The sequence below is a fragment of the Melitaea cinxia genome, chromosome 5 (genome assembly GCF_905220565.1).
Source record: "Melitaea cinxia chromosome 5, ilMelCinx1.1, whole genome shotgun sequence".
Taxonomy (NCBI): Eukaryota; Metazoa; Arthropoda; class Insecta; order Lepidoptera; family Nymphalidae; genus Melitaea; species Melitaea cinxia.
In genome coordinates, this window is record NC_059398.1 from 16,911,710 (window position 1) to 16,924,455 (window position 12,746).

Here is a 12,746-nt window from a genome sequence, read left to right on the forward strand (position 1 = left end):
AAGAACAAAGTATATCACTTACATGTATTTAATTTATGGAATTTATAACAGATCATTATTTATATTGTTTAATTTACTCAAAAAGTCAAGATTAATGTTCTAACAAGGTGTGATGGATCATTCTAGAAGATCAGGATATTGTTGATGTGCTAATGAAAAATAAGAACAAAGTATATCACTTAAATGTATTTAATTTATTAAAACAACTATGGATTTATTTCACGGCTCGTCGTTGGTGATGTAGCGCGCCATGTCGGGAGTGGGGCGGCACGGGAACCAGATCTGTGCGGTGGGCAGCGGGTAGTAGGGGTGAGCGCGTACCGCTGTGTTGTCAAAACGCCAGAATCGTGGCCCACGGAAGAAATACGTGTCTGGAAACAAATATTTGAAGTTAATCACAATAAAATAAAACTTGTGCTCGTATTGACTTTGACTAGACTGACATAGTCAATAGAGAAGAATTGTTCAATTTTTCTAAATCTAGGTGTCAGCATAATAGGAACTTTATTTATCTAACTTATAAAAAAGTTTACAAGTATGTTGCAGCCAGTTGCAGGCCTTACAAACGTGTATCAAGAATTTCTTTGAATAATGTTCATAAAATTACATTATTGTAAAAACAGTTCAAGGGCAGTGTGCGGGTAGTTGATTTCCACTTACGACAAATATTTGTTCAGTTTTGTTTGGTCAGAGTAGTTGTTAGTTTCCTGACCGTCGGTCCTGGTCGTTATTATAAACATCTGATTGTTATCTTTTCTAGGAAAAGAAAACAAAAGGAAGAAAGAAAAAGAATAAAACAGGAAAATTATTTCCATTCTGCAACGGAGCAATCTGGTGATACATATCGCACCTTTAAAGTAAAACCGTTATTAAACGAAATTATGAAATTTTACAGCAGAGCCGATATTTGAAAAAAGCCACCGTTTTTTCTCAATAGTCTGAGTTCAGGATTCTTTAAGACGTTTAATGAGATTCTATGATAGACCTCTGTTACATTATGACGTGATTTAAAAAAGTATTTTTTTTTATTTACAGCAGTATTTATTTTGATTTATGTTATTACTAGCTGAACCCGCAAACGTTGTTTTGCCATATATGTTATTAACCCCCATTGATCCCCCCTCCTTATAACTTAGCTGTATGAAAAATAGATGTTGGCCGATTCTCAGACCTATCCGATATGCTTACACAATTTCATAAAAATCAGTCCAGCCGTTTCGGAGGAGTATTGTAACTAACATTGTGACACGAGAATTTTATATATGAGATTTTTCGCTAAACTTTTTGGTCAATCACAATAAAATATAGCCTATGTCACTCCTGAATAGTGTAGTTTTCTGTTAGTGAAAGAATTTTCGTGATCGGATCAATATTTGCGAAGATTACCCCCTACATACAAACTTTACCTCTTTATAATATTAGTATAGATAGTAACACTTGACCATTAATTTAATTTGTTCATTATGGTAGGTATATGATTATGTGGACATATAAACTAAATAATTGTGTTTGCTCGCAAACGAAAAAAAACCGACTTCAATTACATCGACGAGTAATACAACGTAGATCGACGAAAAAATAGTCAAGTAACTACGCGTTATCAAAGATTACTCAAAAAGTAGTCAGCTTTCGATTAAATTAAAAATTATTAAAATCGGTAAACCCAGTAAAAAGTTATTGCGGATTTTCAAGAGTTTCCCTCGATTTCTCTAGGATCCCATCATCAGATCCTGGTTTCCTTATCACGGTACTAAACTAGGGATATCTTCTTTCCAACAAAAAAAGAATTATCAAAATCGGTACACCCAGTAAAGTTATTGCGGATTTCAAGAGTTTCCCTCGATTTCTTTGGGATTCCATCATCAGATCCTGGTTTCCTTATCACGGTACTAAACTAGGGATATCTTCTTTCCAACATAATTGTGTTTGCTTGCAAACGAAAAAAAACCGACTTCAATTACATCGACAAGTAATACAACGTAGATCGACGAAAAAATTGTCAAGCAACTACGCGTTATCAAAGATTACTCAAAAAGTAGTCATCAGATCTCGATAAAATTTATATGTGACCACATGATAAACATCAGCTTTCGATTAAATTAAAAATTATCAAAATCGGTACACCCAGTAAAAAGTTATTACGGATTTTCGAGAGTTTCCCTCGATTTCTCTGGAATCCCATCATCAGATCCTGGTTTCCTTATCACGGTACTAAACTAGGGATATCCCCTCTCTAACGAAAAAAGAATTATCAAAATCAGTACATCCAGTAGAAAGTTATGCGGTATAATACAACGTAGGTCGACGAAAAAAGCGTCAAGTAAAAACGCATTATTAGATATAACTCGAAAAGTAGTTCTTAGATCTCAAATAAATTTAAATGGGACCAATTGGCACACACCACCTTTCGATTAAAACAAAATTTGTCGAAATCGGTCTACCCGGTCAAAAGTTCTGATGTAACATACATAAAAAAAAAAAAAAAAAATACAGTCGAATTGAGAACCTCCTCCTTTTTTGGAAGTCGGTTAAAAAAAAGAATTATCAAAATCGGTACATCCAGTAGAAAGTTATGCGGTATAATACAACGTAGGTTGACGAAAAAAGCGTCAAGTAAAAACGCATTATTAGATAGACTCGAAAAGTAGTTGTTAGATCTCAAATAAATTTAAATGCGACCAATTGACACACACCAACTTTCGATTAAAAAAAAAATTTCGAAATCGGTCCACACGGTCAAAAATTCTGATGTAACATACATAAAAAAAATACAGTCGAATTAAGAACCTCCTCCTTTTTTGGAAGTCGGTTAATAAGTACATTTAGACGAGTCTGGATGTATCTCTTACCTCCTTTCCAAATGATAGCAGCATCTACAGGATAAGGAACCTGTCTCCACGCGGACATTTCTTTAGGGTAACCTCTGTCCATGGTCCCTGTCACTTCATCGAACCTCCAGAACCGCTCGTACTCGATGAGGTATGTCTTGTTATTGTAGTTGGAGAGAAACACGGTCGTCAGCTCTGAGACCTGCGGCGGTATCTTGTACTCGCTGATTCTACCGCGTCTCACGAGACGAAACCGAGCACTGAACTCCCAGAAACTTCTGCCTGTAAAAGATTTGCTTGGTTTAAATATTTAGGTTCGCTATGTGAGCTATGTTGAAAAAGTTTAAATTTTATTTCGTGCGATTCCTCATAAATTTTTAATTATGACGCTGTTTGAGTTCATAGGTCCAGAAATGAAGTTGTAAATTCCTAGTAAAAAAAATATGCATGTATTATTTGCGCAAAAGGCGGACTTAAAACTCTACAGCCTTATCTACCCGTCAACCTCAACACTTACAAAATAAAAAAAACAGCGTCAAGGTAGGTTTATATATTAAAAACAAATAAATAAATAAACAAACGGAATTAGTAACAAAAAAAAGCAATAAGTCTAATAAGTCCACCTTTGTCATCAACTTTATGTATAATTTTTCTGTAGATTATTTTTAGTGCAATAAAGTGTATATATATATATAAGAAATATATATATATAAGAAATAAAAAAGTGATAAATAGTGAGAATGATAGTGGGAAGAGAATGCAGACTTGAGGTACACCGGTAGCAACATCGCACCAATCAAAACGCTCTGATCACTAATAATACTAATAAAAATAAATAAATCTCCAGACGTGCAGATTTTGGATAGCGCTGTCTTGATAATGTTGGAAAGTCCTTAAAAATCGCTCTTATTGATATAAAATTTTTAAGCACGTTCAAAGAGTAAAAGACGAGTGTGCTTTAGACCACACGACTGAAGTAAAATTTACGAAACGCAACTCTCTCTTTCTATCTTCACTTCCTAACTTATATCTTTGTCTCAACTTCCGTTCTCCTCGCGCGATCACACTTTTCGGAACGCTTTAGTCACGCATTCCCCAAGTCAAGCGTGCGTAAATAACTTTTACTTTCTTCTAAAAAATATTAATCAAATACTTAAAAATACAAACCTGAGAACACAACAATATGTCCGTTCTGCTTCTCATATATCGTCCTGATCACGGTAATGTGTTTGGGCAGTCCTATGAATACGTCGTGAAATTTCTTTGGATATCCTTCCATTATTTGTTTTCTTGCAGACAAAACCCACACCCACTAAAAGTTAGGAGAGCATGAAATGTAAACTCTATAAATATGTGTTCGCCGATTAATTTTTAATGATTTTATTTTTATAATGATTTTAATTTTAATGATTTAGTTTTTATAATGATGATTCCTAAATATACACATTGGATACTTGAAAAGTATTATGCATATTATTTAATAGTAATCAATCATACTTTGATGTTTCTTACAAGTCTTATAACTTAACTAGATATGCAGCGCGGTTTCACACACGTTAATTTAAGAAAAAAAGAGGTACAAAAATATTATATAGCCTATAGTCTTCCTAGATAAATGAGCTATATAGTAGTTCCTGAGATTAGCGCGTTCAAAAAACAAACAAACAAACAAGCTCTTCAACTTTATAATATTAGTATCAATCACCACTTCAGCCTATCGTAGTCCGCTGCAGGACATAGGCCTCCACAAGTTCGCATCAAAAATGGCGTGAACTCATGTATTTTGCCCATAATCACCACACAATAATCGTATAGATAACTTTAATCAACAAAAAATTATTATTTCATGCAGGTAGATGTGTCACTTATATCTTTCAAACCGTAATTGGCAGACACTATACCTTGCACACACCTTAATCCTGACCCTTCCCATTAACTCTGGCTACCGTACTTACCATAGGAACGGGTTAGGCTTTAGATTAAAAACCGTCATTTTGAAGATATTTTTGAGATAGATTAGGGTTATTTTTTTTTTGGAACGAAATTATGCCGATAAACGGTCTAATTTGGAAGTTAGATAGGTTAGGGTTATTTTTAATTTTTTTTTCGTAACGAAATTATGCCGATAAACTGTCAAATTTTGAGCTTAGCTAATTCGACGGTTCTTAATATAAAGCCTTACCCAGGAACGCAATACTACTCGAGAACAGTATAATTTGGTACTGAGTGATCTTCTGTAAGGTTAAAGTACATCCCTAATCAGACTGCTTCCGATTCAATAAATATCATAATCGAAATATCGTCGTACCTCCTCCTCAAAAACGTAGAGCTTATCCTGTATGACCTGCACGGTGTCGTAGTTGGTGTAGCAGAGGTCGGGCACGTCGTTGTCATCGCCTTCTTCGTCATCATTTTCATCATTGTCGTTGTTGTCGTTGCTCTTGCTGTCTTCGCTGCTTTTATTGTCATCGTCGGCGAGCGTCGGGCGCGGTGCCAACGATGAACGAGACGCGATAGTCTGCTCCGTGCTCTCCAGCAGTGCTTCGTGGATGTCCTCTTTCACTATGATAAAGGTGCTTTCATTAATTGAAATGTATTGTATGTGAAAGAAAAATATCAATATAACATAAAATTTATTGTTTAGATTAATCGAACTTTAAAATTCATTAGTTATAATTAAAGTTATGATCCTTTTTTATTTGAACTACACACTCAATACTCATAACACTGTCAGTTATAAATGTTATAATCCACTGTTTATTTTTGTACTGTTTGTAGATAAGCCCAGAAGAAGAAATAACGTTACGATTTAGAATCATGTGTGGAGACATGAAAGTAGTGTTACTAAAATGTGTCATCACTAACGCTATCTCACTATTTAATTTCGTCCTAGGTGGCTATACGAAAACCAGTATAAGAAAAGACTAACTGATTATTAATCACTCACAATAAAGTTCTTGCATTCCAAGAATATCGTCCTCGTGCAACTTCTCCACGGGCACTTGGTAGTACGGGTACATAACCGACGCCTTCACATTCGAGTGTGACAGCCCTAGCGCGTGGCCTATCTCATGAACTGCAACCGCGAAGAAATCTGTGATATCCTCATCTTCTTCAGCAGGGTTATCACCCCAGAGCTCGTCATCATCGAAGTGCATGGCGCCATGGGGCGGTGGAAACGCGTGCGCGACCACGTGACCTGGCCCGTCAAAAGGAAACCTAAGTTAAAGAGGGACGGATATAGTTGCACCTGTTCACTATTCAAAGCATGATGTGGATGTTCTGGGATTTCTAGTAAACATTGCATCATGGACAAATCTAATCTAAATTTAATTTGCTGGTATATTGAATTACTAGCTCTTTCGACGACTCGTTAGCGCAACGGTCATAGTAGTGGCTTATGGCTAGTGCGCTGGCGGTTGCGGGTTCTATCCTCGCACAAGGCATACCTTTGTATGGAGCATAGAGATGTTTGCCGTGGGCTGGACGTTTGTGTTTGTGTATTGTGTATATTTTCGGAATCCTGTGGCCTATGCCTAGCAGGGGGACGTTACAGGCTGAATTGATCGAATATCTTTAGAATGTGTATTGAGATGAAAGTTTTACATTAAGACTCATCAATTCATCAATGTACGAAGAAGTAAAAGTACTGTTCTGTTATATGAATATATTATATATATATATATATATATATATATATATATATATATATATATAATTCTCGTGTCACAATGTTAGTTAAAATACTCCTCCGAAACGGGTGGACCGATTTTTATGAAATTTTGTGTGCATATCGGTCATGCCCCTAAGTTATAAGAAGGGGGGGGGGGATTAAGGGGGTTTAATAACATATATGGCAAAACAACGTTTGCGTCGGCTAGTCCATATTATATATAATGAGTATCAACTGTTGTTTAAGTCTTGTCTAAGGCCTAGGTCGTGTTATATTAAGGAATAGGACTCAAACGCTTAATTCTTTTAGATTTGTTTTAAAGGTAAAATCAACAGACCGATATTAAAAATTATACAAACTTTAAAATTTAGATAAAATTAAAATTAATACTTGACTAGAGTGTTCTCTACATTATTTTTGGGTTTTCCTCAGTACATTCAAATTGCTTGTGACACTAAATATAGTATCAGTAATAAATTATTTATTACAAGTGAGTATACAAATATTTATATTTGTAATACACATCTTATCAGTTCCTCGTATTGACCGAGTACACATTGTAGTAAATATATTAATGAATAATTGACTTGAATAACTCAATTGACTAATTGTAAAATTGACGAAATATACGCTTCAGCCTGTAATATCCCACTACTGGGCATATAGGCCTCTTTCCCCTCGTAGGAGAAGGATCAGAGCTTAATCCATCACGCTGCTCTAATGCGGGTTGGCATATATATTCCCTACTATGAGTAACGGTCGCTATCAGGTGTACATGATAACAACCGGGACCGACGGCTTAACGTGCTCTCCGAGGGACGGTGGGGAGACCCACAAGGACTGCACACACACCCAGACCACGGCAAACACTTGTATGGCCAATACAAATGTTTGTCATGTGCGGGGATCGAACCCGCAACCGCCAGCGCAACAGGTACAATCCATGGCTGTAACGGTTGCGCCAACGCGGCGTAATATAATGAAAAGTAAGAAAGAAAAAAGAAGAGAAAAGAAGCGTTATTGTTGTTGCATAGAACAACTGCATGCCTTTTACGTTTCGCACTACTGACAAATAGAAACTGTGTCGGTATACATACGTCCTACAATCAATTGATACATTTTATGTATTGCTATAGTTACAGCTATTTTACTCAATAAAAACTTTTTACCCACCCCGGCTTCGCACGGTTGCTAAACTATCAGTGTTCCTCTACTATATTATGCATACAAACCTTCCTCTGGAATCGGAATCACTCTATTTACTAAATAAAACCGGATCAAAATCCATTGCGTAGTTTTAAAGATCTAAGCATACAGACAGCGGGAAGCGATTTTGTTTTATACTATACGTAATGATTTTATTTTTTATACTATATTTAATTTGGAAAGTAGAGACAGACAGAATTGATAAGTCTCGATATTATTGCCATTAGCAAAGTATAACTTAAGCATTTTTAAGTGTTAAGTACAATCAAGAACTAAGAAGTACAAAATACGTAAATATCATAATAAACATATGCAATGAAAGCTCTGGACATGAGTATGTATTTGAGAAAAAAGTGTGTCTCACAGCTTCGACACAAAGAACAATATATATATATATTCTTTATTGCACTAAGTAATTCTACATTAGTCATTATAATATAGGAAGTTGGCAAGGGCGAACTTATCTTTAAAAAAGATCTCTTCCAGTCAACCCATGGAATTGAAAAATGATTTGCATGCGGAGCAAAGTAGTGCAGGAATAGAAGAATAATAAAACGTACACCTATATAATAAAATACATTCACACATGCATCTACAGACCTACATGTACTAAATATTACCGTGGTATTTAAAAATATTTTAACCGACTTCCAAAAAAGGAGGAGGTTCTCAATTCGACTGTATTTTTTTTTTTTATGTATGTTACATCAGAACTTTTGACCGTGTGGACCGATTTCGACAAATTTTCTTTTAATCGAACGGTAGTGTGTGTCAATTGGTCCCATTTAAATTTATTTGAGATCTAACAACCACTTTTCGAGTTATATCTAATAATGCGTTTTTACTTGACGCTTTTTTCGTCGACCTACGTTGTATTATACCGCATAACTTTCTACTAGATGCACCGATTTTGATAATTCTTTTTTTTGTTGGAAAGGGGATATTCCCAGTTTGGTACCATGATAAGGAAATCAGGATCTGATGATGGGATCTCAGAGAAATCGAGGGAAACTCTCGAAAATCCGCAATAACTTTTTACTGGGTATACCGATTTTGATAATTTTTGATTTAATCGAAAGCTGATGTTTATCATGTGGTCACATATAAATTTTATCGAGATCTGATAACTACTTTTTGAGTAATCTTTGATAACGCGTAGTTACATGACTATTTTTTCGTCGATCTACGTTGTATTACTCGTCGATGTAATTGAAGACGGTTTTTTTTTTCGTTTGCGAGCAAACACAATTATTGTTTCTTTCTCTCAAGTTGCGTTGTAAAACGTAACTCTCAAGGCCGGTTGCGTTACTTTCTTCACACCTTTTCTCGACTCTTCTTTCCATTTTTACCGATTTTAAAAAGAAGGAGGTTTACAATTCAATTGTATTTTTTATGTCTTACCTGATATACTGGGTATACTGATTTCGAGGATTCTTTTGACGTCACAACGTTTAATAAATCGATGAACGCCGGCGGCATGCACGAAAAAGGCTGACTCATTGTAGAGTTATGCTCATTGTCCCGTTACGCTCAGTGTAGTCGCTCAGTGGTAGTATATGAAATATATCTACTCGATTGGCATATACGTCCGAGGAGATGTTATGGTATGACGTTGTCACGTTAAACTATCGTCCGTAAGCCAACTTTACAGACAACCAATTTTTTTCTAAATCTATATTTATATTTAAAGACCATCTCTCCGTTTAAGTCCCGTTTAAGTTTGATTGAGTTCTGACTAGTAGGTACTTTTTGATTTATCTCTAATAATGCGTATTTACTTGACTGGACTGCTTTATCGATTATGTGCGTCAAAATAAAATAAAATAAAATATTTTTTTTTCCTTTGTTTGCAAACACAATTATTCATACTACGGGATTTATATCGTTTCCTAAAAATAAGCTTTAAATATATGAATTTGAATAGCACTCACCCGTCTCCATGGTCCTTGCTCGCGAATGAGACTTGTATGTCTGCTTTCCCGCGGTCGAGCTGCTCGAACGTCAAGCCACCGTGCGGCGCCCACACCGCCAGGCCGGCCGCCATCAGCGTCTCCACGCGACCTCTCTCCAGCGTACTTGAACCGTTCACCACTCTGGACACATCATCATTTCATTTATTTATTTTTATTGTGGTAGAGCACAACATGATATATATGAACTCAATCTCTGCTCAAATCTGGAATCTGAGGAAGAATCTTAATCTCACAGAAGATAAAGCTAACTATTAGCTGGTCTCAAGTAGTGTTAGTCTATTCTTCTAATCTACCTGTGGTGGGTAAGGTGGCCAGATCTCACTGGGGAGTATCAGTGGTGGGGTTGCAAGCTGCTATAGGCTACGGGTACCGCTTACCATCTGGTAGGCCATACGTTTGTTTGTCAACCTAGTAATATAAAATAATAATTTTAATGAAAAATTGGCATTACATCAACCACAACGACCACCGGCGTAACAGCGACTAGCCCCATCACTAAGCACTCGAACAAATTTTCTAAATATTAAAACGTATATTTTATTCGGTGCAGGATTACATAGTTGACAAAGATGTGTAAACTTAGTGACGCTGTATTTCATAAGATGTTACTAATTTTGTATTCAAAAGAGTAACTTTTAAAACTTACTCTTTTGTATTCAAAAGAGTAAGTTTCGAGTAATTGAGGAGTTTCTTGCCGATTCTTCTCTGCAGAATCTACATTCCGAATTGCTTTACTTTCACAAAAATAATAAACATTTTTAACGTTTTAATTTGTAAAATGACGATTCGAAAGTGCTAATGGGGCCTATTTGAATAAAGTTGTTTTTGATTTTGATTTTGTCTTTTTTGATATTACACTTTAAATCCTTCCCCTACATGGGAAAGAGGCCTATGCCCAGTAGTGGGATATTACAGGCTGAAGCGTTAGACTTTAAATATATCTTTTAATTTTTTTTAAAAATCTGAGACGCAGTTTATTTGTCGCGGATGTTGCAAGTTGTGCCATACCGGTAGTTATTTTATTTTTAGTCAGAAGAACAATAATGTTTACTTAAAATAAAGCATAAGTGTAATTAAATGCATAAATAGCATATAAATGTTGTCTAAAAAATCTAACAATTCACCTGTATGTGATCGCCTTCTTGCCCCATCCTTGTTGTAGGATGTAGCGCCTTCTCCGCTGTGCCGCTGATTTAGTTTCAATATCTTTCACACCGCACCGTCTTCTTTTAAACAACTAAAATTATAAAAAATACTATTTGAAAGTGTTTGGCAACTGTGTAGTTACAACAATAACCTAATCATCTAATTATTAAAACAACACACGCCTAAAAACAAGATCGTTTTATTATGACGGATAAGTTTAGTATATTTTTTGTTTCTAGTGTTTCATTTCAGTAAAAATGCAAAGAAATATAACTTACTCGTTACGGCTACATATTTTTTTTAATCAAATGATCAAAAAAATTAACAGGTATAAATCACAAGGTAATATATAAGGAATTTTCTATAGCTTTTTTGTTATATTAGACACTTATCCCCAATCCCCACATTGTCAAACAACTGTTAATAAACAAGTATGAATTGTGCTTAATTTACCCACTGCTCTAAAGGGGCTGCTGATTTCGTAGATTTTTTTTTTAATTAACATAACCATAATAAACACTTATGATTTATTACTAATTTTATCTCACGGAGCGGGTGTCAAATTTTATAATAAAAACGCTTCAAAATTAATTTCAGATCAGTTTCATCATCGATTCGAACCGATAATCTATGACTTAGTCACGGCTACATATTACAATCCTATTACGGTTAATTTTTCTTACTTTCCTAGTTTCTGCATCAAGGTGTCCCGTTGGAGAGAGGCCAGCGAACGATTGCATCTTCTTCAGTGCTTCAGCAATCGAGTGCGGTGTGTATGCGTAGTCCATATCATCTTGCTTCTCCGGCAGGTAGCCGTACTTCTTCATGAAAGTTATCTAATATCAAAAATAATTGCTATATAATTTAGCATAAATTAGTAAATTTTCTTGTCAATACGCCGCGATGGCGCAACGGTTACAGGCATGGATTGTGCCTGTTGCGCTGGCGGTTGCGTGTTCGATCCCCGCACATGACAAACATTTGTATTAGCCATACAGGTGTTTAACGTGGTCTGGGTGTTTGTGCAGTCCTTGTGGGTCTCCCCACCGTGCCTCGGAGAGCACGTTAAGCCGTCGGTCCCGGTTGATATCATGTACACCTGATAGCGATCGTTACTCATAGTAGGGAATATATCCGCCAACCCGCATTGAAGCAGCGTGGTGGATTAAGCTCTGATCCTTCTCCTACATCGGGAAAGAGGCCTATGCCCAGTAGTGGGATATTACTGGCTGAAGCGAAACTTGTCAATAATTTGGATATAGTTAATCTTAATTTTAATATCACGCGGTTTATGAATAAGATTACAATTGCTAAAAGTACGTATTTGTATCTACGTATTGCTATGTTTAAATTAATTTTAATTTGTTAAAAATAGGTTTATACTTGTTAAGCTTAAGTATTTATTCTTTGATCCTTAAATTCCTAATATCTTAGAAATTTCATTTTTCTTCTATTGATGTGTACTTCCCATTAATAAATCATTAAATAAGGTTTGACATACTCATTCGCTATAGCTTAATTATACAGATACATAAGAGCATAAATACATATATTAAGAAACAATATCAAATAGATGTATCACTCCTATTTCATTTAGTACAAGTACATACACTATTTTAACAACGAACGTGATCATAAAGTAAACAAAAAATAGGTCACAAGAGCAAAGTTATTGAAAACGAATAAAAAATTCTTGACTACAGACCTCTTCAAAGCTCGGCACATCTTCTTCAACGAATATCGTCTTGGCGGTCGCGAGACTGTAGCCAATGACTATGGACACGAGTATTACATATTTCTGTGTCTCCATTTTACATGGAGTGGACAAGGCGACTGTTCGAGTACGTCTGCAGTTCTGCACTGAGCCGACCTTTGACAGGCATCTGGAGATAATAAGTCATGTATAAATACGATCTCTGG

The 12,746-nt window shown here is 35.6% G+C and overlaps 1 protein-coding gene across 1 annotated transcript; it reads right to left on the minus strand.

Annotated features, from left to right (window-relative positions):
• Positions 1-173: 173 nt before the first annotated feature.
• Positions 174-12,715, minus strand: LOC123653751 (matrix metalloproteinase-2-like). The gene is made up of 9 exons (XM_045589736.1): positions 12,532-12,715; positions 11,510-11,662; positions 10,805-10,917; positions 9,639-9,800; positions 5,776-6,047; positions 5,137-5,390; positions 3,996-4,140; positions 2,850-3,110; positions 174-371 (listed from the first exon to the last, which is right to left on the minus strand). Exons 1-9 carry the CDS (start codon positions 12,634-12,636, stop codon positions 220-222), a joined length of 1,617 nt encoding a protein of 538 aa, XP_045445692.1. The 5' UTR covers positions 12,637-12,715; the 3' UTR covers positions 174-219.
• Positions 12,716-12,746: the final 31 nt, after the last annotated feature.